We start from the raw sequence: 23,353 nt of genomic DNA on the forward strand, positions 1-23,353 counted from the left end.
GCCATTTCTCCAGTTCCAACTCCTGCGCAGTACGCCCACCCTCCTCTCCCGGTTGCCTGCGGAGCCGGACGGCCCTGCGCGCGCGTTCTCGTTTTCTCGCGTGGTACGGCGCTGTGCTCCTGCAGCCAATCAGGCCGCGAGGTCGCCGCGGTCGCCGGGGAGCGCGCGCACGCCCTAGAGCGGAGTTGGGGTGGGGGCTATGGGTGAATGGGAGAGTGAGCGGGGGCGGGCGCGGCGGCGCGAGCCGCATGAATGAGAGAAACGTGCCCCGCGCGAGATGTCGCGCGCGCCCGGGACAGGGAGCCAATGAGAACGCTGGGAGGGCTCGAGACCCGGCACTGAGGGCAACGGCCGCGCGCCGGCTCGAAGACGAGCGTCGCCGGGCGGGAGCGCGCGGAGCGGGGCGGGCGTGGAGCGTGCGGGGGCCGCGCGCTGCCTCTCAGAGGCCGGACGGCGCTGCTGAGAGGCGGCGGCGATTACGACGGCAGCGGTAACGGGAACCGCGCCGGGGGTGAGTGCCGGGGACACGGGTCTTTGCGGAACCGGAAGTGCCGGGCCAGGAAGGTGGGAGGGGAGAGTGACCTCTAGGGAAGGGGGACCAAGGAGGGGGAGGTGGCTTGAGGCCCCATTCCTCCCCCGGGCCGGGTCATCCAACTGCGGCGGGACCCTTGGGCCCCGGAAACGGACGACGAGTAGAGGCCGGGGATCCACGGCTGCCGGGGCTCAGAACGGGTTAGTGTCGGGCCGCCGGGTCCTAGCTCGGGACCCCGGTCCCTCCGCTCCCGGCGCCCAGCCGCCGCCCCTTCCGCCCCCGGCCCTGCGCCCCGAGGCTCTGCCGCCTCCCGCAGCCTGCTCTCGCAGCCCCAGTGGGCCCTGCTGCCGCGGATTCCGTCTTCTCTGTCTCGGCCAGCCCTGCCCCATACGGTGTTTCTCAGTGCCCCGGCTCCGGGCTGGGGACTGGGTGCTGTTCCCTCCCTGCGTTTCAGGTCCCCTCGCCCCATTCTTCTGATACTTATTTTGGTTCAAGCCTCATGCTGTTACCTGTTCTTTCGCATCCGTCCGCTTCCTCCCCTACCCCCACCAGCCGGGAGCTCCACGCTTTTAGTACTTTGTACTTTTTACAAGTGGGAACTCGAATATATTTGCCATTTTTTTCCCTATAGGAATCTGTTATGGGACAGGGCAGAAAGTGTTTTACCCACTTGGCCGCATGAAAACATTGAAATGAGAAGTAAGAAAGTGACTACGTTATGAAAGGTGTAGGATCACTTATATGTTATACTCTAGACCATTTTTCTGCCTTGGATTTTTCACTTACTGGTTAATGCCATCTTGTCTAGGTTGACCTTATATTCGCATCTCTGTCCTTTTATCCCAGTATCCCTTTGTACTATATTAAATCTCTTCAGAATATTCATTATCACCCGTTCTTTAAATGCTTACAAGATTTATATTGCCATGTACTTCGGTACCTTGGTATAAGATGATAATACCCATATTAAACTTCTGTTTGACTCTTCAGCCAGTATCTTGACATGTGGATTATTCCATGAAACGTTGATAACTGTGTTCAGATTTACTGTATTATACTATTATACCACTTTATTTCAACAAACAATACTTTTGCTCTCAGTCATGCTGCCATGTCCATTTATCCCTTTAAGGAGGTACTTGTATTAAACCTTTGTTAAAGCTTGAAACCACATATTCTATAGTTTGTTTTATATATACATATTCCTATTCCATAGATTAAGCCTGAAATGTGTCATACACATTCTTGTACACCTTTCTCATACTGGTATGGATCCCGACTGCTGGCTCTGATGAACCACACTCACCCTGCAGTCTCATCCCTACTACCCACAGTACATCCTTCTGCTAAGCCTTGGTGCGTCTTTATTATACCCAACACATTCTTAGGTTTTGTCTTGTCACTTCTAATGCATATCCCCTAAACATCTGAGACACTGATATCTTTTGTTTCCTAGTATTGTACTCCCTAGATGCCGTGGCCTTTTATGACTCTGAATTACTTTGGCAGTATTAGCCCATGTGACTTTTCTCCTGTCAGAAAATGTAATCTGAAATAATATATGGTGTTTAAATGATATCCTACCCTAGATAAAATATAAGCAGTGCAATTTTCCATCTTCTCTAATCTTTGGGGTTTTGAGGGGCAAGTTTACTTTAATAGTGCTGTCTGTAAAGCAAGAATTTGCTTCTCATTGTTAACAAAGTTACTTAAGCCTAAATTCAGAAAGTTGGGCTTTGATTCCTGTAGGAATCAATCTATTCTAATAATGCTGTTTGGCTCTCTAAAACTTTTTTTTTTTTTTTTGAGAGAGAGAGAATGAATGAACCTTGAAGGAAGGCACCTTAGCCTTTCATGCCACAGAAAAGAGAGGAAGTGCAAAATTCCAGGGTACATTCATATTTCACTATTCAAAACTTCTGGTATTTTAATTTCAGCCTTTGGAATTAAGGAAGCTATTACTCCTCTTAGGTGGAAAAAAACCTTAAGTAAAATTTTTGGTCTGCAGTTTCCAAGCTGTCATCACTGAGCAGGTAGTGTAGTGGATGAGAAGGAGGTAGAAAGGGTTTGTGTCGGCAAAGGGGCCTGTGAACTCTTGGGTTCTGAACCTGACTGCTCAAGTCATTCAGTGGAATGGCCTCAGGCGTTCTCTAGCCTTCAATTTTACCGAGTGGGATAAGGAACTGTGTCACCAGATAATGAGTTAAATGCTTTGCGATCACTGGATGAAAAGCATCCTATAAAATCCAAAGTGCTAGTGTTATTTTGCTACTACCATCAACAGAAATAATTGTTATTTTTAATCATATCAGGGAAGGTGGGGCTCACTTGACTTCCTAATAGGCCAATGTAGGAATAAAGAACTGTTGAATTGGGAAGAAAAAGACCAGCCCTCCCCTTGTTGACTCAGTTTCTCATAGAGGGCATCTCACCTTTCAGTGCAGGGACATTTCTCATCCAGGTCCTTTCATCAGTTATTTCAGAAGACCAAAAATTCAGCTTTTGCCTCTTTAAGGTTATAACTAAAAAGTATAGAAGGGTAAGAGTGAGAGAGACATACACAGAAAGGAAATGAGACTGTCCTAATTTTGTCCTACTCTTTTCTTTTTTCATTGTAGCAATAAATATTCTCTTTGTTCAAAGACAAGTCTCTTTTCTAGGACTGCTCTTCACTGCTGTGCCTTTGTTTGTTTTTAGATTTTGATATTCTTGGTATTTGTTACTGCCTATATGTGTCAGGTGAGATGGGCCCCATCTGTGTCAAGAGCTAGTTCTTTGATGACCTTAGGCCAGCTGAAGCCATGTTTTTCTCTTTTCAATACGAAGAGGACTTAGAAGAGTGAAGAATTCTGAACCCATTGTCCTCCCAATTCACAGTCCTTTCCCACATACACATAGTGAAGTAGAAAACCATCTTTCTTTCAAAAGGCGCTTTTTAACAGAGTAGCTTGTGGGGTTTTAGCCTTGCTGGTCTTAAGAAATGCCATGAAAAAATTTCTCTGATAAAGATATTTGTTTTTCTCCAGGTGAGGCACTGTAACACAGCTGAACTCTGCATCCAGAAAGCCCAAGATTGAAGAAGAAAGATCAGAGGCATTGACTGACCTGGAAACAGGGACCTCTTTGGAACTTTGCTTTCATCTGCAGTAGCTTTTAAAAGTATCATCGAGTGGAATTGATTTCTTCATCTTATTTTGCTTATTGGGAAGAACATGGCTTCAGGGATTTTGTGTTTCCCTTTAGTTTTGCATGAACTCCATAGGAAAAGGAGCCCTTAAAGGGTTTGGGAGTAACAAGAGACCGAAGACAAGCAAGCTTGCGTAGCTTGCGTGCGCTCGCTCTCTCTCTCTGTTTTACCTCTCGCTTCAAAGAAAAGGATTTACAACTCAACCTTGTAACAGCTGCTGCCCAGCTTTAACCATCAAGAGAAAGTAAATAAAATTAAACCACCATTGCCAGACTACAAGCCCTAAGTCAAGGTGTGGGAGTGGTGGCATTGAGAAAACTGCCTGAAAGGGACAAAGACTGCAGTTAAAAACGGCTTCTCTTTAAAGCTGGAAGGGGCGCCAGTTTCCTTCTTGGATTGAAATAGAAACACCTCCTTTAGGTGCCGCTCACATTTTGTGGAAGTGTGGTAGTCGTGGAGGTTCTGTAGTATCTCCTCCGAAGAATTTTTCCTTGCTTGGAGTGTTCCGTCCTACCCTGATATCCTCCCCTTCTTTCCTTTTGAAGACTCTCCTCCCTCCATGAGCTGTTCCTTGATCTGTCTGACTGCCCATGTTCTCTACCTGCAGCCATTTTCATGTGTACAGCCTACTGTTTGTCTCCAGTTTTTAAACTGTACAAGTTGTGTTTCTTAATCTCTCCTTCTGCCTTGTTCTGGGGAGGTGGTTATTCATCATTTGGAATCACCTTTCCCCCTCCCATGTGCTTTCCTTCATTTGAGATCTTTTGACCTTTGGTTTTATTTGGGAGGGGGAAGGGTGATAATTCTAAATTTTCTGCTTCCCTGGTTTCCTTCTGTACTCTCCTGGCCGTTGTCTCCCTCATCCCATTTTCTTGTCTGTTCTGCCGCTGTGTGGGCCTGGGCTATGCGGCAGGGCAGATCTTCCATCAGAGCTCCAACATGCCCGCGGAGTCTGGAAAGAGATTCAAACCCAGCAAGTATGTTCCAGTCTCGGCAGCCGCCATCTTCTTAGTGGGAGCTACGACCCTCTTCTTTGCCTTTACGTGAGTTTTCTCCCAGTGGTGGTATGGGCGGGGGTGGGGGAGCTCCATGGGAGGCGAGGGGGTATTTTTCCTCTTGAGTTTGGCTACTTACTTGCAAAGGCAAGTGACTGGGAGAGTTTGAGGTCTGATACAGGTAAATCCAGATCCCAGAGATGTGGCAAGAAGCGTAAGAACAGGCCTACCCTCTCGACCTTGTTAGGAATTTTACTCTGCTGACTCCTCTACTTTCCCCTGCCTCCCTTCCTTTGAAATCACAGATGTCTTCATATTTTCCTACCCAGTTTCATCGTTAGATGATTCTGCACTAGGAAGGAAATGGGAGGGAATCACCAGAGAGTCTTGAAGCAGCCTAAGCAGTCAGTTCTGTGAGAGAACTGGACTAGATGAAAGGTTTTTCAAAAAGTAGTGGCTTTTCCCCAGGATATCTGAAGCTTAGATTTGAGACTGTGGGAACTGGGAGTACTAGAGAATTTCAGAATTGGTTTCGAAGGTATACCAATGAGATGGTTTTGGCTCTTAGTGTTACTCAGATGGTTTTCTCTGTATTCTTAAGAGCCGAAGGCTGGAGAAGTGAAGGCCACTGGGAAAGGGCAAGTTTTATTTAGGAAGAGAGTTCTAGAAGGCTTCCTTTACGTTAGTTCCTGCTGAAGGGAATGACAGTCATTTCTCCCATTCCCTGGTCCTATTAGGAAAAACAGTTGGTGTCGAAAGATTTCCCACTTAGGATATTCAGCCTTTGTTCATCTGCTTGTTACTGGAGGAGACGTGAGTGATTTACATCTTTTTCCTTTTCCCTGGTATTTCAGCTGTCGACTATCTGGCAAGCGTCTTTGCCGTTACCTGTTTATAAATTAACAAGTACCAGGCTTCTGAGCCTTAAACTGTTGAGTCATTGAGTTAGTGTTCCAGTTGTAGCTCTTGGAACAATCAGAGCATGCTAGATTTTCTGGGGAGTTCACTTTGCTGTGATTCAGGCTCAGACCTAATGGTGGGTGCTGTTTAGAGCCAGTGTGAGGTTGCCGGCAAGGGGAAGAGAATGAATTGACGTGGTAGGGAATAGAAGCAGTTTGGAGTCACTGAAGGATGAATGAGCAGGAGTTGCTGGGGTACAGGCAGAAATTAACTCTGAGATAGGAGGGAAGGGGCACCCGCCACCTCCACCCAAACAGAGCTTCTGATGCCAGAAGGAATTCTAAAAACTATGGGTCGTTTGGCCAAAAGAGTAATAATGCAAAAGTAAAGTAAATATGATGTTTTCCTGTTTAGTTTTTAAACAAGGCAAGAATGAATCTATTATCTAAGGTATGGGCATCATCCTGCTTCCCACCTCTTCCTCTAAAGAGTAGAAGTCATAGATCCTTTGGCCCCCAGCTCTTCAGCCTGAGCATACCTGTTGAAACCCTCAAGGATTCCACTCCTTCCCATAAGGAGGAGTGAGTCTTCAGTGTCAGACTTGTTTTGGTTTCTGCTCTTATGACCACTAAGTGGAATCAGCATTTTAACCAAGGGACATTTATATGGGATCTTAGTATCTTTGTAGCTGTTGTGGTGCTGTGTCAGGAGGGATAAGTACAACACCAATTTGACACCCTTAGACCTGCTTAATTGGGGAGGGTCTGTTTTCCTTTAAGAGGCAAAGCCTTCGGGAAGTTAGGAAATTTGGGGAACTGGCTAAGTGGTTTTCTTTCAACCCATCTGTTCTTGAGTTTGGACAAGCAGAAACCTTGTTCTTAATTTGCTAATCTGGAACCACTGAAGTGTTTGGCTGGTTATACCAGTTTTGCCACAAAGAGTTGTCCTGACATAGACATTTTCTCAACTGATAGTTGAAGCTATTTAACCTATTTCCCTGTTGCCTGATGCTAGAAGAGTAGGGGGCCCTCCTTATTCCATGGTCTCTCAGCGCTAGGACAAAGAATTTTGGAGGACAATATTGACTCTTACTTGGAATTACTGCCTCTAACCCAAAGGTTGAAGAGCCTTAAGTCTTAGCTAGAGTTCTCCCTGGCAGTTTCCTCAGGACACGTTTCTGGGCTGTCTTTTCCTCCCTGGGCTTTCCCCTGTCCACTTTGGGGAGACATAAATACCCTGTTTATCTTACCTAGCTCTTGGTACCTCTGAAATTCTCATCTCTTCCTCGCCATCTGACTGTAGCAGTTCCTCTGCAAGTATACACCTGGGCTGAGGTACCACAGTTTTCCAGAGCTGTTCTGTCCCTTTTGATGTTCAGTTCTCTGTTTAAAACCATACACCACCTAAAAAAGAATGACTGGTTTCAAATAGAGACAAGAGGAAGGCTCTTTTTGAACCAGCTCCTATTTGGGGCCTTAAATCTGTAGCTACTTTGTCATCCTCCTGTTCTCTTCACTAGGCTACAACTGTCTGTTCTTACATCAGTATAAACCCCAGGTGAGAATTACTTTGGGACCTATAGGGCTGGGAGTAGAAGGAGGAGCCCTTTCAGTTGGCAGACATAATTAGTGGAGGCATGTGGGCTTCCACTAATTAGAAACAATTTACCCTCCATGTTTCTTTGTCAAGTAGGGAAGGCTATGAGCAGAAATTGTCAGTTGGGTTTCGTCATCAAAAAAATGGTGATCCTCTTCTGCCCCAGAGAAACTCGAATAGAACAGTTGAGGTCTCCCCCTTTGACCCCGTCCCTCTCATTTATAGGATTTGTCCAGTACTAAAACTAGGCAGGAGTTATTGGGGAACCTGTGTTAATTCTTTTCTCTTTTCACTATTTGGGAAGGAGAGTGTCTGCTAAAGTAACTCTCCTGGTCCCCATTAGGTAATAGACACTGCATTTAAGATAACGGGCCTGGACCCTCATCTGGCTTAGTTTAGTCTCCTTTTGTGATTGGCAGGGGGGGCAGTGCCAGGTGAGAGGAGTAAGCAGTTTGGGGCAAGCAGATTTTGGTAAAGTCTGTTAACCTTTGTGGACCTCTTTCTTCTGTGTATAATGAGGAAGTTGACCTAGAGCAGTTTATTTAAGCAATATGACCTTTTTTTTTCCCCAAATGAGATCTTTTGGGGAACCCCAGTATTTAAAATGTCAGAGTAGGGCTGCTCTGGTTCAAGTGAGGCTGGTGCATAGAGGCCCAGACACTGGGTATCTCCTCTTTGCCTTCCTGGGGACCCCTGAGACCTTCTTAGGGCTCCTGGCAATACCATTTGAAATAAATCGCAGAATTGTATCCCCTAAAGTCTCCTTGAGCTGTGAGTTAAGTCAGCTAGTTTCCCATATATCTGTTTCTAAAACTGATGAGGTGGGGACTTCCCTGGCGGTCGACCAGTGGTTAAGACTTTGCCTTCCAATGCAGGGGGTGCGGGTTCGATCCCTGGTTGGGGAGCTAAGATCCCACATGCCTCGAGACCAAAAAAGTAAAACATAAAACAGAAGCAATATTGTAACAAATTCAATAAAGACTTTAAAAATGGTCCACATCAAAAAAAAAAAAAATCTTAAAATAAAATAAAATTGATGGGGAGGACATGGGGGTGAAGTCTCCGCTGCAAGTGATCCTCTGTGGGAAGGATAAGTCAGGGTTGTCCAGAAATCCATGATGGTCTTTCCAGTGTCCCATCCATGAAAGAGCTTTCTCCTTTACAGTTTCTGCCTCTATCCCCTCTCAAGCATTTCATCCACAGAGTTGGGCAACCTCAGTGACTCTCCCTTCTGGCCCTTTTTTTTTCATGACTGCAGAGGTGCTAGCACCTGATTTGAGTGGGAGCAGCCTCATGATTTGGGGCATTAATTGAGCAGTGTTTGTTCTTTTCTTTCCCACGTTGTTTTCTCACTCAGGAATAAGTGCCCAAGTCCTATATCTTGTACTCAGCTGCTTGAAAGTCTGGTAAGACAGGACAAATCAAGTCTTTTACGAGAAATTTATCCACTAGAAGGGGAGAGATTGTTTTCCTGTGGAATCTTGAGGATCCCCAGGGGCAAGAAGTGGGATATTCATTCTAGCCTTGCCTCATCACCAAAGAACACTAGTCACACATGTTCATACACATAGTCAAAGTATGTGCTAGGCATGGGAGGAATGCATAGACCTGTTCTTTAGGAGCGAAGTGCCTCTGTTGTTAAATATTCTTGAATCTAGTAGTTCAGAGAAGAGGAAGTGGAGTTAGCGATGAAGGTGGAGCTGGAATGATAATTGATGATGATGGAGATAGTTAATAATGTGGTTTTTTTTGTTTCTTCTATCCCATGAATGCTCAGTATTAAACCAGCTGGTTTAAAAAGAATTCTGGGCTCATTTCAGACATGGTCTCCTCCATTCTCGTACCTGTATTAGGTAGCTGACCTGACAAGCTTCGAGAGTTTCCTGTGAATTACCTAAGGCTACAATAGCAAAGCATTGATCAAGACAGGGTTAAAATCCAAAGCTTCTTGACTCCTACTTTATTTTTCTTACCAGGAACTTTTCCATTTTTTATAATGGGCAGAGTTAGAGAGGGCTAGGAAACAGATTTGCAGGAGTGTGGGTATTGAAACCCACTCTCCCAATTTTATTTGGCCTTGAAAACAGGAGTGCTAAAGGGACGGGCAGAAGAACCTGTTCTCCCTGGGATGGTGTAGGTTTGGGAGTCTCGTCAGTGAGTCAGCCAGCCTTCTGGGCTACAGCCACGCCCTCTGCTTTGGAGCTCTGTGATTATTCCCATAGGCTAAGGACGAGCCCCAGCAGCTCCTCAGCTCCGCCCGCGTCCATCGGAGGCCACAGATTCAGATGGGCCACTTGGGGTGGTCACTTAGGAATCTGGCAAAGTACTGTAGCAACGGCAAGCCTCTCCTGAAGCCAAGCAGAATGTGGGGTACGGCGGGAGCAGGCTTTGATCTCACAGGCCTCTCCTTGGTGGGATGTTCCCTCAGAGTGCTCAGGTTGGAAGCAATGGTCTTTGACTTGAATCTAGGAGCGGCTGTTGCCTGTGAAGTTGAGTTATTTGCATTATTTCCAGATACTGCCACTGTGAGGGTAGGCTTTATTTTGGCAACAGATATTGGAACTTGATTCTAGAGTTACACACGTCAGCTGGGATGGGTTGATATCAAGAAGGTTGTAGGGGTAAAGTTCATTATCCAGGGGCAGGTCATTGGCAGGCTGTCCAAGAAATGGAGTGATTTGCTTTGTTTGGAAATGCAGAAACTGGAGAAAGAATGGGGTCAGAAAGACTGACATCTGGGCCTGCAAGGGGGCTGATGTCTCATTCTCATTCACCTTAGTTTCCCTCAGAGATGGAGGTACCCTTATTTTTTCAGAAGCTCAAGAGGCCACGTAGCCAATTCTAGGAATGAGACATTTAAATCACGGACACCTCAGTGTTCTAAGGATTTCATTTCTTTTTCCCTTCTAATTATCTTCCCAGGCTGTAGGAGTCAAGTGAGTCACCCTTTCTCCTCGTCCCTGGGTGGAAATTGAAGTGACAGCTAAGTACTAGGGAGGCGCTCTGACCTGGATGACTGGGCTTCAGTTTCTCTCCCTCCCTCGCAAGGAGCCTAGGAGGTCAGGCTTTGGGTGGCGCTGTGTAAAGGCTCTTGCCTTATTGCTTGTATTCCACCCCAAACCCTGCCAAGGTATGGGGACATCTTTTTTGAATGAAAGAACCCCCAGAGGAAGAGGCTTCCATAGGAGACTTTGGTAGAATAAAACTAGAGCTGTGACCGAAGGTCTGTTTTTTCCTTGAAATCACTGCCTGCGCTCTAGCTTCATTATTTTGTCTCCCAATTACGTACTGACCCATAAAGAGAAGCAGAGTTAATTGATAATTACTATCTAAAAAGCCTGACACATCATAAATATTTACTTAAATTTTTTTTTTTAATGAATGGCTAAATGGAATTTGAATAAATGGATGGTGCTGGTAAAGACTTGTGAGATGCTTTGTGACAATCAGTTTTACCTCTTATCGTTAGTTTATTTTTCATTGAGGAGCTCAGTTCTTTTGAATTGTCCTGAATCACTATTCAGGGCTGTGCTTTTTATTTTTTAAAATTTATTTATTTTTGGCTGCACTGTGTCTTCGTGGCTGCGTGTGGGCTTTTTCTAGTTGCGGCGAGCAGGGGCTACTCTTCGCTGCACTGCGCGGGCTTCTCATTGTGGTGGCCTCTCCCACTGCGGAGCACAGGCTCTAGGCGCGTGGGCTCTAGAGCGCAGGCTCAGTAGTTGTGGCGCACGGGCTTAGTTGCTCCGCGGCATGTGGGATCTTCCCGGACCAGGGCTCAAACCCGTGCGTGACTCCTGAATTGGCAGGTGGATTCTTAACCACTGCGCCACCAGGGAAGCCCTGTGCTTTTTATTTTGATGGAGACAGATCACCTCTCAACAGAATCCAGGACTGCTGTGGATTAATTCTCCGGAGTCATTTGCTGTCTTGTTCTCCTGGCCCCTTCTTCCTTTCCTTCAGTGAACTCTTCCTTTCCTTCTGCTGGTCTAGATAAAGGGAACAAGGACAGATGCTGGCCTAATTCTGGAGATTAAGTTCTCAGCCACAAAGCAGATTAGGGTATTTTGCCACTGTCTTGTTATGGGAAGTTCTTCCTGAGCTGAGACAGGAGAGAGGGTGTTTGATACCACTGACCAAGCAAGCAGCACATCAGATGTTCTTTTGACACTTCCAGCTCCCAGGAACCATCTTCAGAGAAAGGGAGAGCTCTTGCAGCATTCCTGAGACATATATCCTGACAGAAACTGAGCTTAATCCTGGACTAGGTCACTATTTTGTCAAGGAAAAGTTCCCTAAAGCATATCTCTTGATTTGAACCCTGTGGAATATTGGATATGTGTGGCCAGTTTCTTCTTCCTGCAGGATTTGGGGCTGCTTTGGTCTGATATCTTCCCTTTTTTTTCTCCTCCACTCTTCTGCTTCATTTATTCATCTTGGGGTCTAGTCCTGTGTCTTGGTATCCTTCCTTACCTGTGAATGGTTTCCTTTTCTTTACCTTGAGAACTAGCCTCTAGTTGAATAAAATTCTCAGGAATATCTGATGTATAATGTATCTGGAGAGACTTTAGGCAGTTGAGAGTAGTTCAGAGCCAGCTGGGAGGAGGGAAGAGAAGCCAGAGAGGCAGGTGGTGTCCCATGCTTTGGGTGAATGTGCAGGTCAGTGGGGCATGGCTGGGGTCCAGAAGCCTCAGGCTGTTCCAGAGAAGGGAATGCAGCTGGTGTCAGTTACATACTTAGTCCCTTGCTCTTGTGCCTGGTTAAAAGGAGGTAAGGACAGAGTCCAAAACATGTGGAAAGATCCACGAGGTAAGAATGAATTTGAAGAACACAGACTTTAGTGCAAAGGGTTATGAGTCTTGTACCTTGATCAAAAATGAGTATTTATTTATTTATTTTGGGCTGCGCTGGGTCTTTGTAGCTGCGTGCGGGCTTCCTCTAGTTGCGGCGAGCGGGGTCTACTCTTCATTGTGGTGCACGGGCTTCTCATTGCGGTGGCTTCTCTAGTTGCGGAGCACAGGCTCTAGGCACGCGGGCTTCAGTAGTTGTGGCGCACGGGCTTAGTTGCTCCACGGCATGTGGGATCTTCCCGGACCAGGGATGGAACCCGTGTGTCCCCTGCATTGGCAGGCGGATTTTTAACCACTGGACCACCAGGGAAGTCCTAAAATGAGTATTTCTGTGGGAAACTAGACCCACTTGTTGGGAAGGATAAAGATAATTTGAGACTTCAAAGGTGAACCATACAAGATTTATATATAGGTATGGGGACTGAATCTTTTTTTTTTTTTAATATTTATTTATTTATTTGGTTGCACTGGGTCTTTAGTTGCAGCTCGCCGGCTCCTTAGTTGTGGCATGCGAACTCTCAGTTGCGGCATGCATGTGGGATCTAGTTTCCTGACCAGGGATTGAACCCGGGCCCCCTGCATTGGGAGCGTGGAGTCTTAACCACTGCGCCACCAGGGAAGTCCCTGAATCTTTATAGATTTTTTTATATGGTTGGTGTCCAAAGTGTTAAGAGGCAGCCCCTCATTTTCTTTATTATCTGTGCAGCTGTCCAGGACTAAGCCTCTACGTGTCACCTGCAGTGCCCATCTACAATGCGATTGTTTTTCTCTTTGTGCTGGCCAACTTCAGCATGGCCACCTTCATGGACCCAGGGATTTTCCCTCGAGGTAAGATCTCCCTCCTCTCTCTTGGAAATATCTTACTGCCTTTGAAAAAGAATGATTTTTGGACATTTATACATTTGGTCTGGGGCCTTAGGAGTCTTGGGTTTTGGGATACTTTTATAGTCTAATGATGAAAAGCAAGTCAGGATCTTAGGAATATATGTCGTAACTTCTAGGCATCTGATCCACTTTGGGTCAACTCTTTGATTTTCAGTTACTCATTCAGCAGAAATTTATTTCGAGCACATGGGTTGGGCATTGTTGCTAGTTTTGATACTATCTAAGATGAATTAGAGAGTGACAGTGTGATAACAAACTGTAATGGAAGCATGAAAAAGGTTCTCTGAGACCTTAGAAAAAGGGGCACTTAGATCTGCCCAGATAAATTGGGGAAATGCTGCTGAAGGTAGGTAGGAAGGACTTTATCGAGTAGAGGATGGAAGGGAAAGGCATTCTAGGAAGAGGAAGCAGCATATACAGAATTGTAGCTGTGAAATGCAGAATTCAGTGGGTGGAAGTTAGAATGCATGGTGGGGCCAGAAGGGGCAAGAGACAAACCAGAGCCAAGTGTAAAAGACTTTATGTGCTAAATTAGATAGATTATAATTCTTCCTTCAGACAGCAAGACGTCTTTAATTGGGGGAATCACAGGATCACATTTCCTTTTACAATAATAATTCTTACAAGAATGTACAGATACCTTTTGGGAGGCTATTGCAATAATGCAGACCAGATGAGAACTTGAATTCAAAGCTGGACTTACAGATTTTTCATTAGTAGACCCAGCAGAATTTTTCATTACTAATTGCTTACTAGGGGAGAGTGAGAGGGTGAAGGAATTGTCTAGGGTAGTTCCAAGGTTCCTAACCTGAAAGATAGGTTGTATGCTGGTTCTTTATAAACCAAGACCCAAGTTATAGGAGTGTTGAGTGGGTTTGGAGGGAAGACAGAGCATCTGAGACATGTTGAATTTGAGATACTTAATGGATCATTCAGGTAGTTACCCATGGGCAGTTGAGTAGTCAGACTCATGGCAGAGTCCTCAGCCATGTAGTATTTGAAGCAACAGGAGTAAGATTTTCTAGAGAAAGTAGAATGAGATTAGGAAAGAATGAAAGTCAGCCTGACCAGTACTGACATTTTAATAATGAGGAGAAGGAGGAGCCACTGAAGAGGGATTGAGCAAGAAAAGTTAGTAGGAGGATAAACCGGACAAAGTGGTAACCAAGGAAAGTTCATGAAGTAGCTGATGGTTGGCAATATCAGAAATTAGGTCCAATAGTATGGAAACTCAAAGATCTTAACAAGAATAGTTTGAGACATCCCTGGTGTTCCAGTGGTTAAGACTCTGCGCTTCCACTGCAGGGGGCATGGGTTCGTCCCTGGTTGGAGAACTAATAAGATCCCATGTGCTGCGTGGTGCAGCCAAAAAAACAAAACAAAACAAAAAAACACACAAGACTAGTTGTTTTTTGTTTTTGTTTTCATTGTTGTTTTTTTTGGCCACATGGCTTGCAGGATCTTAGTCCCCGACCAGGGATTGAACCCAGGCCCCAGCAGTGAAAGCACTGAGTCCTAACCAGTGGACTGCCAGGGAATTCCCAACAAGAATGGTTTTAATAGTGTGTTTATGTATGTATGCGGGAGAGAGACAGTTAAATTACCAAAACTATAATGGTTTGGAAGGCAGTGAATAGGAAATGAGGAAGCAGAGTCAATGAGTATTAAGATTATTCTTTCAGGAAGTTAAGCAGAGAAGGCAGAAGATGGAATATCTTAGGGCAGAGGGAGGAGTTTTGTTTGTTTGTTTAATGATACAGAAGACTTTAGCATGTTGATAGCATGAGGAGGTGGAACCAGAAAAGAGACAAGCAGAAGTGATGAAAGAGAGTAATTGAAGAGTGACCATCTGGAAGAAGGAGATGCTTTCCTCTGCATGTTGGCAGGGTTATGCTTACAGAAGTAGGCTGTTTCTGGAATAGGAGGTGAGAGTGAGGACCAACCGGCATTAGTGGAATAAGAGATAGAGAATTGATGATGGTTGTTACTGATGACATCTCATTTTTCTCTCAAATGTGAAGTTACCTTGTAAGAGTGAGGCAGGTGGGATTGGGATAGCAACTTCAGTGAGATGAGGTTTTTCTGAAATTCATTGTGCTCACAAAGCCTGTGTCACTGTGCATGGTGACCTTTGTTTCAAAGCTTAGATTAACAAAAGGCGCTTTGAGTCCCTAAAGCCAAGGAAGGCTATTTTAATGAGTGTTTAATGTTCATTTATCAAATATTTATTGATTATTATGATATGGTCATTTGGGATGATTATTATGATGGTCAAATAGCTCGGTCTTGAAGGGAAGATAGAGAAGACATTTACATAAATACACTGTGGTAACTTTAAAGAGTAATCAAAGAACTGTAGTACTTTAAGAAGAGAAAGAGCTCACTTCTGATACATGATAGTGTGGAAGAATCAGATATTTCAATATAAGTAGCATTTGAATTTTTTTCCTTTAAAAAACTTTTTAAAAAAAAGATTTTAATAAGTAGTGAATATTCATTATATAGAAAGTATAAAAAAGGTAAATATCACCTATAATTTCCCAGCCCAGAGATGACTACTGTTATATTGTGGTATATTTCCTTGCAATCAATATTGTGAAGATTTATACATACAATATTTATTTATATATACCATAAATCTGTAGCACATACATGTGTGTCTGTTTTTATTTCTGTTTTCAAAATGGGATCTTTTTGTTTGTACAGTTCTTTACCTTGTACTTTTTCACTTACATTGTTAGCATTTCCCTAAGTCAGTACATTTGAAAACTTTGAATTCCTATACCATCACTTACTTAATTTTTCCTTCTCACGGGTGTTTTTTTTAGATTAATAATAAAAAATGAAAATTGCACACTATAGATGAGAAGGCAAATGATGTCCTTTAAGTTTTGAAGTGGGGTGGTGAGTTTCTGATAGCTGAAAATTGAAAGGGCATTCAGGTAAAGAGAATGTCTGCAACCGAGAAACAGTACTGAGATGTATATAGGGAACTAGGGGAAGATCTTTTGGGCAAGGGTGTCTGTGTGTGGAAAAAAGGTTGATGTTAGTTCGTTACTTCCTCTTTCGGATTGTTGTAGTTCAGTCGTGTACTTGTAGATACTAAACTATTATGCAAACTCATTATAGATGTACTTTGATATATAAAGTGTCTATTTCTTTTGAAATATAATATGTAAACCAAGAATATCAGCATATCCATATCAGAGCCACCTCTGAGTCATATTCTTAAATCTCATTTCCCAGTGTAGAATAAATTGCTTCCTCATCTGCGTTTCCATAGTGTTGTATATAGAGCTGATCTCACCGTATTAGAGTTACTAGTTCCTAGTCTCTCTCACCATTAGACTGTGAATTCCTTGAAGGCAGAGGCCGTATTTTAAATATCACTGCATCCCTAGTGCCTAGTACAGTTCTAGCATAGTCATTTTTTCATTAACTTTTACTCTCTACAGCTGAAGAGGATGAAGACAAGGAAGATGACTTCAGAGCTCCCCTTTACAAAACAGTGGAGATCAAGGGCATCCAGGTGCGCATGAAATGGTGTGCCACCTGCCGCTTCTACCGTCCTCCTCGATGTTCCCACTGCAGCGTCTGTGACAACTGTGTGGAGGTAAGAACTCTGGGTGGGGTAAGCTGAACCTAAGTTATCTTCTTCCTACCCACAGAATAAGAATTGAATCCAGTGGATTCTTGGCCATGGATGAAAATATAGCCCTGACTGCCTGGGCTGTGTTCTAGCTCTGGCACAAAGTGTTAGCAACGAGGTACACATGAGAGGTAGAGCATAAATATTCTGTTACAGGAGGGAGCCCAAGTGGGTAGGCATAGGCTTTCCCAGAACCATTAGTCATAGTTCCAGCCTTCCATCCCTTGGCTCATCTTTTCGGTTATTTGACCTGCTTAGTGTTCTCCACTCCTTCCACTTCATCATGCTGTTGCATTCAAATTTTACAATTATATTTCTTTCTTCTGCATTCCTTGTCTTTTATTTTTAACCCTTTTTTCAGTGCATTTTTACTTAACTGTAAGCAGTTGCCTGCCAGATTTTTCTTCCAAGCCTCTTTTTTCATGAATCTTAATGTTTCCGCAAAGCCTCTGACATTTGTACCTCTCAGAGTTCCTTGGTCACATAGGATAAACTTTGAGAGGTGGCCTTGGCCTTCGATCAGCCTCTGGAACGTCTTCCTTATAGATTGATAGAGCAAGATAAACTGCATGAACTGTTTTTAAATTTTGTAACTAAATGGTGAACATGATGACAGATTATTAAAAGAAACACGTAAGTTCTGCTGTTTGTTCTGCTTGACAGAAATGATCTAGTGCCATGGTCCAAGGATGCCGCTCAGTCTGTCTCATTTTGCTCCTAGGAATTTGATCATCACTGCCCCTGGGTGAACAACTGTATTGGTCGCCGGAACTACCGTTATTTCTTCCTCTTCCTCCTTTCCCTGACAGCCCACATTATGGGTGTGTTTGGCTTTGGCCTCCTTTATGTCCTCTACCACATGGAGGAACTCTCAGGGGTCCGCACGGCTGTCACGTATCCTTCAAGGCCTGTGGGTTGCGGGACTGGGAGGGGGAAGAATGGAGAAAGTTGAGTCCTGTGGCAGTGAGGGTCAAAGGGAAGATGGCTACAGCATGGGCTGGGGAAGGCGAGATCACGTTGCTCTGCTCTCCTTGATTGTCTGGCTTCAGAATGGCAGTGATGTGTGTGGCTGGCTTATTCTTCATCCCAGTAGCTGGCCTCACGGGATTTCACGTGGTGCTGGTGGCTAGGGGACGCACAACCAATGAACAGGTATGGGGAGAAGTGACGGGAGATCCCTGAAGAGCAGGGCATGTCTCTCTTGGCCCTCTAGTTAGTGTATGCTTTTTATGATGAGGTGTCCAAGTTCCTCACGTAAGCATGAGGATGGGCCACTTCTTAGTTAATAACCATTTATAGAATGTCTGCTGTATACTGGTCGATTTAGGCTCTGAGCTAATAGAAACAGTGAAAGACCTGGGCCAGCCCTCAAGAAGCTTACAGTCCTGCTTAAAGGAAAACAATTACTTTTGTGCCCATAACAATAGCTAACCTTACTTGCTTATTCTTACGTATGTCATCTTAGTTTTCAATATTTAGAGAGCTATTTATCCCCATTTTACATAAGGAAACTGATGTTTAGGGTCAGATAGCTACCATGAAGTGGACCCAGAATTTGAACTGATGACCCTGACTCTGGAGTTCCCATTCTTAGTCGTCACAAGTATAAGCTTCTTTATGGTAGGACTGTATTTTACTCATTTTTATATCTCCCAGATAGTGGGTGCACAATAATTTGTCATTGATTTGTGTTTTGGCTTTTGGAGGTCAAGGTCCCATTTTTTGACTGACCTGGTCCTTTTTCCCTCCCTCTAGGTTACGGGTAAATTCCGGGGAGGTGTGAACCCCTTCACTAATGGCTGCTGTAACAATGTCAGCCGTGTACTCTGCAGTTCCCCAGCACCCAGGTACACCTACCCCTTTGCTCTAGTGTTCACCCTTGGTTAAAACTTTTGTCTTCTTTGGGTTTGTTCTGGCTGCCTTTTAGGGAGGGTTCTCTTAGAATGGGAAGTGCCTACAAGGGAGAGGCACTTTAATGGACCCTGTGAGTTCAGTTGTATTCTTTAGATATTATGTTACTCTCTTTGGAGAACTGAGGATGAGATTTACTCCAGAGTACCTTGAGCTAGGTGTATCTGCCCATAGGCCTGGTCTTGCTGTTGTTCTTGTTCTTCATAGAATCAAAGAAATCAGTTCAATGCTGATCTTTTCCCTGGCCTGGTAGGACTGTTTCTTGTATTTGTAAAACTGCTCTACACAAGGTAGGCAACCATTAGATATTTTGGAATGAATGTATGAATGAATGAATGAAAGCCCTCTCACTCTTGACACTCAGGTATTTGGGGAGACCAAAGAAAGAGAAGACAGTTGTAATCAGACCACCCTTCCTTCGGCCAGAAGTGTCAGATGGGCAGATAACTGTGAAGATCATGGACAATGGCATCCAGGGAGAGCTGAGGAGAACTACGGTGAGGAATTTAGGGAAGTAAAGCTAGGTAACTTGGGGACTCTCACCCATGGCAAAGAGATGGAAACGTGCTTTGTTTACATCTCTCTTATAGTATTTATCACTTTCTGATTTGTGTTAAAGTTACTTAAACACATATCTTCTTTTTCCCATTAGATTGTAAGTTCACTGACAGTAGAAATTTAGTCCATTCATTTGCATGTCTTCATAGGACTTAACATAGCAGCTTATAGATGGTAGGAGCTCAACAAGTAGTTGTTGGTGGAAATAAATAAGTGACAGAATGAAACCCTTGTTGAAAGCTTTTCTTTCTCCAAAACCGTCCCCAAACTGATCTTGTGTCCTGTCTTCCAATTCCAGTTCAGAAGTATGTGATGACTCCCCAGTGCCCCTCTTACACCAGTTTCATACTTTGAGTTGCCCTAACGCTCAGTTCTCCAAATCTGATTTTCCCTCATTTATCCAGTCTAAAGGAAGCTTGGAGATAACAGAAAGCCAGTCTGCAGATGCTGAACCTCCACCCCCCCCTAAGCCGGACCTGAGCCGTTACGCGGGGCTACGGACACACCTCAGCCTGGCTACTAATGAGGGTAAGGGCAGAAGCAGGAGTGAGAATGTTATTTGTTAGCTGTGGAGATGACACAGGCAAGGGCTGGGAGATAATGCTTATGTTGTGACTGAGAAAACCCAGCAAGTGGTACTTGAACCACTTCTTTGGACAGCCGGGAGAAAGGGGATGACAGTTAGCTATTGGCAGTGAGTTGGACATCTCTGTGTGTCTGTGTGTACTGTCAGCATCCGGACAGACCAGAGAACATTCTGGGATCTGTTTGGTACATTCACTCACTCTGTGTTCTGGGTTGGTATGAGTCTGTAGTCTTGATTTCAGCAAAATCATTATGTTCCTTTGCTTGGTATATCTTTTCCTACCTTGTTCTCCCCCTGTACTTTAACGAACTCTAGCCATCTGTTAAGAGAACAGCTTGTAAAGTGGTGCCCCCTGGGCCTTTTTTCCTGCAGAGAGCAGCCTCTTGGGCAAGGACAGCCCCCCCACCCCTACCATGTACAAGTACCGGCCGGGCTACAGTAGCAGCAGTACATCAGCCGCCATGCCTCATTCTTCCAGCGCCAAGGTACTGAGTACTCTCTAAGAAGTAGGGTTGTCATGTATGTCAGCTGTTCTGGGAAAAAGAAGATGGGGAGAAGGGAAGGAAGAAGCAGAGGGAAGAGAAGAAAACCAAAGGCATTTTACTAATTGTTGGCTTAGTAATAGCGTTGACAGTTTGTCCTTCATCCAAGAGAGGTCACGGTAACATAATAGATAAAAGCATTGATTACAGCGTCAGATCTGAGTTCAAAACCCAGTTGTGCCATCACAGAGAAGTTCCTTAACCTCTCGAAGCCCCATTTCCTGCATCTTAAAATGAGATACTATCTGTTCCTACTTACAGATTTACTTCAGGGGTTAAACAGGATAATGCATGTGAAAATTCTAAGCATATTGCTGGCACGTAACAAATACTGTTTTTGACTGCCTCCTTGGGCTCTGGGGCCTAGTGTCCCAAGAGGGGACAAGAGGAGGAGCACTAAGAACCTGCTTTGCTTTTCTCCCTCAGTTGAGTCGTGGGGACAGCCTGAAGGAGCCAACCTCAATTGCGGAGAGCAGCCGTCATCCCAGCTACCGTTCAGAGCCGAGCCTGGAGCCAGAGAGCTTCCGTTCGCCCACCTTTGGCAAAAGCTTTCACTTTGATCCACTGTCCAGTGGCTCTCGCTCCTCCAGCCTCAAGTCAGCCCAGGGCACAGGCTTTGAGCTGGGCCAGCTGCAGTCCATCCGTTCAGAGGGCACAACCTCCACCTCCTATAAGAGCTTGGCCAACCAGACACGTAATGGAAGCCTATCTTACGACAGTCTGCTCACTCCTTCAGACAGCCCTGATTTTGAGTCCGTGCAGGCAGGGCCTGAGCCAGACCCACCTTTAGGCTACACCTCTCCCTTCCTGTCAGCCCGGCTGGCCCAGCAACGGGAAGCCGAGAGGCACCCACGTTTGGTGCCAACCGGCCCAACGCACCGAGAGCCCTCACCAGTCCGGTACGACAATCTGTCGCGCCATATTGTGGCCTCCCTCCAGGAACGAGAGAAGCTGCTACGCCAGTCACCCCCACTCCCAGGCCGCGAGGAAGAACCAGGCTTGGGGGACTCAGGCATCCAGTCAACACCAGGCTCAGGCCATGCCCCTCGTACTAGTTCCTCCTCAGACGATTCGAAGAGATCACCCTTGGGCAAGACTCCACTGGGACGCCCAGCTGCCCCCCGTTTTGGCAAGCCAGATGGGCTAAGGGGCCGGGGACTAGGGTCCCCTGAACCAGGCCCAACTGCCCCCTACGTGGGCCGATCTATGTCTTACAGCAGCCAAAAAGCCCCATCTGGTGTCTCTGAGACAGAGGAAGTGGCCTTGCAGCCATTACTGACACCCAAGTAAGTATTAGTCCATCCTGGCCCCCCAATGGACTTAAAAGTAGCGTACTGCCCTGCAGAAGGTATCAGGGCTTCACTTGTACATTTTAGTGCAAGTGGACCCAGGGTTATCCTGCTTGTAAGATAGCCCTTCATTTTCACTTTTACTCCAGCTGCCTTCATGGGCTATTCCTGTTAAGAGACTGAGGATTAATACTTTTTTCTTAGTTCTGTCTTCCTAAAATGTAATTTATTTGCCTGAGGGTGAAAGCAATAAGTAGAGGTGAGAGGGAATCAGGCTGCTTGTAAGCAGGGCAGTAAAATAAAAGGGAATCTTTGTGTAAGAAAGTGTATATGTAGAAAGCACATTTTTTTCTCTTAACTTTTTAAACTACCTCCCTTTTCGGTGTTGTGTGTCCCACTTCTGACACCTCTCTCTTCTTTTCTTCCCAGAGATGAAGTACAGCTCAAGACCGCCTACAGCAAAACCAACGGGCAGCCCAAGAATATAGGCTCAGCCTCCCCTGGCCCAGGCCAGCCACCTCTCAGTAGCCCCACAAGGGGAGGAGTCAAGAAGGTGTCAGGGGTGGGTGGCACCACCTATGAGATTTCGGTGTGAGCCTTGGGCAGCTCCCCTCCCCCACACCTCTGCGCCTACACCAAAGGGCCCCAGGTGGCCACCTTCCTTTCCTCAAGGGGCTCCCCTCCCCTGCATGGACATTTTTTAAACAACCGATTCCAAGAGGATGAGGACATTTTATAAAATGCAGTGGGGTTGGGGAGTTGGAGAGTTGGGGCCCTGAGACTGGGGTAGCAACCCCCTTCACCTTTTAAGACCTTTCCCTTCCTTAACCCCTGGACCAGACTCAGTGGACATTTGTGCAATTGCTCGCCCTGGAGGGAACCAGATCATTTTTAAACCAGAAATAATTTTTTTTATTATTGTTACGGATTCTATTTTTTTCCTCTTCTGCGTTACCAGGTGTGTGTGTACATATATATATATATATATATATATATATATATATATATATATATATATATATATATATAAAATAAATATCAAAGAAATTATATATCTATCCTGGGATGGGAAAATGAGGGAGGGATATGTATAAGGAGGGGGATTTTACTCTTCCCTATTCCTCAGACCAGCAGGAAAAGAGGGGAGACATCGATTGAAGTCTTCCTTTTCCCCGTGGTTCCCTCTCTTTGTCCCAGTTACCATCGAAGGAAATAGCACCCCCTGTTGTTGGTGCTAAGTGACCAGGAAAGAAACCCAGGGAGAGGCGCGTCTGGGTGGGGTTTTGGTCGGAGGAGGGAAGGACCTGGAGAGGAGAGTTAGTTTTCTAGGCTCACTGGCACTTAGTTTCCCCAGGGAAGGGGTCACAGCCCCATGACTTTGGTGGTGGTGGTGGGGAGATCAGGAAAAGAGCTTGGCTGAGCTCCAGAAACAGTATCGGATAATCCCCCCTTCTTGGGGGAGAGGGATTATGGTGGGCTTCTTCAACTGGCCCCTCAAAGCCTTCCCCCAACTCACACGGTTGACATTATTTTTAAATTCAAGGCCGGGAGAGAAGAATCCAAAAAGCAATATTTCTCATCACATGCCAAAAACGGGATAGAGAGAAGGGAGTGGCAGGCCTAGGCCCCTCCAGTTGTCCCTTGGGGGTGACCCCTCAGCCCACCTCAGTATGGTGCTGGGTAGAGGGGATACCTGGGTTCTAACCTTTAAATAGGGGAGACCCCAGCCTCTAAACAGAAGCCCTTTTATTTTTTATTCTGATTAGCCATTTTAAACCAACAAGGAATAAAAAGAAATCCTGATCTAACCAGCTCCCCCTGACTTGCGTTATTTTGTGTGGTTAAGGCAGGGTGAATGATCTCTGATGGGAAGTCA

General features: G+C 45.3%; 1 protein-coding gene across 2 annotated transcripts; it reads left to right on the top strand.

Annotated features, from left to right (window-relative positions):
- Window positions 1-215: 215 nt before the first annotated feature.
- Window positions 216-23,285, top strand: ZDHHC5 (zinc finger DHHC-type palmitoyltransferase 5). 2 transcript variants are annotated; one of them, XM_061201774.1, is made up of 12 exons: window positions 216-511; window positions 3,559-4,762; window positions 12,764-12,885; window positions 16,398-16,555; window positions 17,313-17,485; window positions 17,641-17,743; window positions 18,347-18,438; window positions 18,867-18,999; window positions 19,465-19,588; window positions 20,019-20,131; window positions 20,615-21,474; window positions 21,907-23,285. In XM_061201774.1, exons 2-12 carry the CDS (start codon window positions 4,659-4,661, stop codon window positions 22,070-22,072), a joined length of 2,148 nt encoding a protein of 715 aa, XP_061057757.1. In that variant the 5' UTR covers window positions 216-511; window positions 3,559-4,658; the 3' UTR covers window positions 22,073-23,285. The 2 variants fall into 2 exon arrangements, with proteins under 2 accessions (XP_061057757.1, XP_061057758.1); XM_061201775.1 differs by lacking the exon at window positions 216-511 and adding an exon at window positions 575-732.
- The last annotated feature ends 68 nt before the right edge of the window (window positions 23,286-23,353 follow it).

This window comes from Eubalaena glacialis, chromosome 10 (assembly GCF_028564815.1).
Source record: "Eubalaena glacialis isolate mEubGla1 chromosome 10, mEubGla1.1.hap2.+ XY, whole genome shotgun sequence".
Lineage (NCBI taxonomy): Eukaryota > Metazoa > Chordata > Mammalia > Artiodactyla > Balaenidae > Eubalaena > Eubalaena glacialis.

Bases quoted from the DNA above. Each gene is read 5' to 3' on its own strand.
- ZDHHC5 (XM_061201774.1), top strand. From the start codon at position 4,659: ATGCCCGCGGAGTCTGGAAAGAGATTCAAACCCAGCAAGTATGTTCCA. The intron at 20,132-20,614 runs GTACTGAGTACT...TTTCTCCCTCAG, and splicing joins CTCATTCTTCCAGCGCCAAG to TTGAGTCGTGGGGACAGCCT. The intron at 21,475-21,906 runs GTAAGTATTAGT...TTTTCTTCCCAG, and splicing joins CAGCCATTACTGACACCCAA to AGATGAAGTACAGCTCAAGA.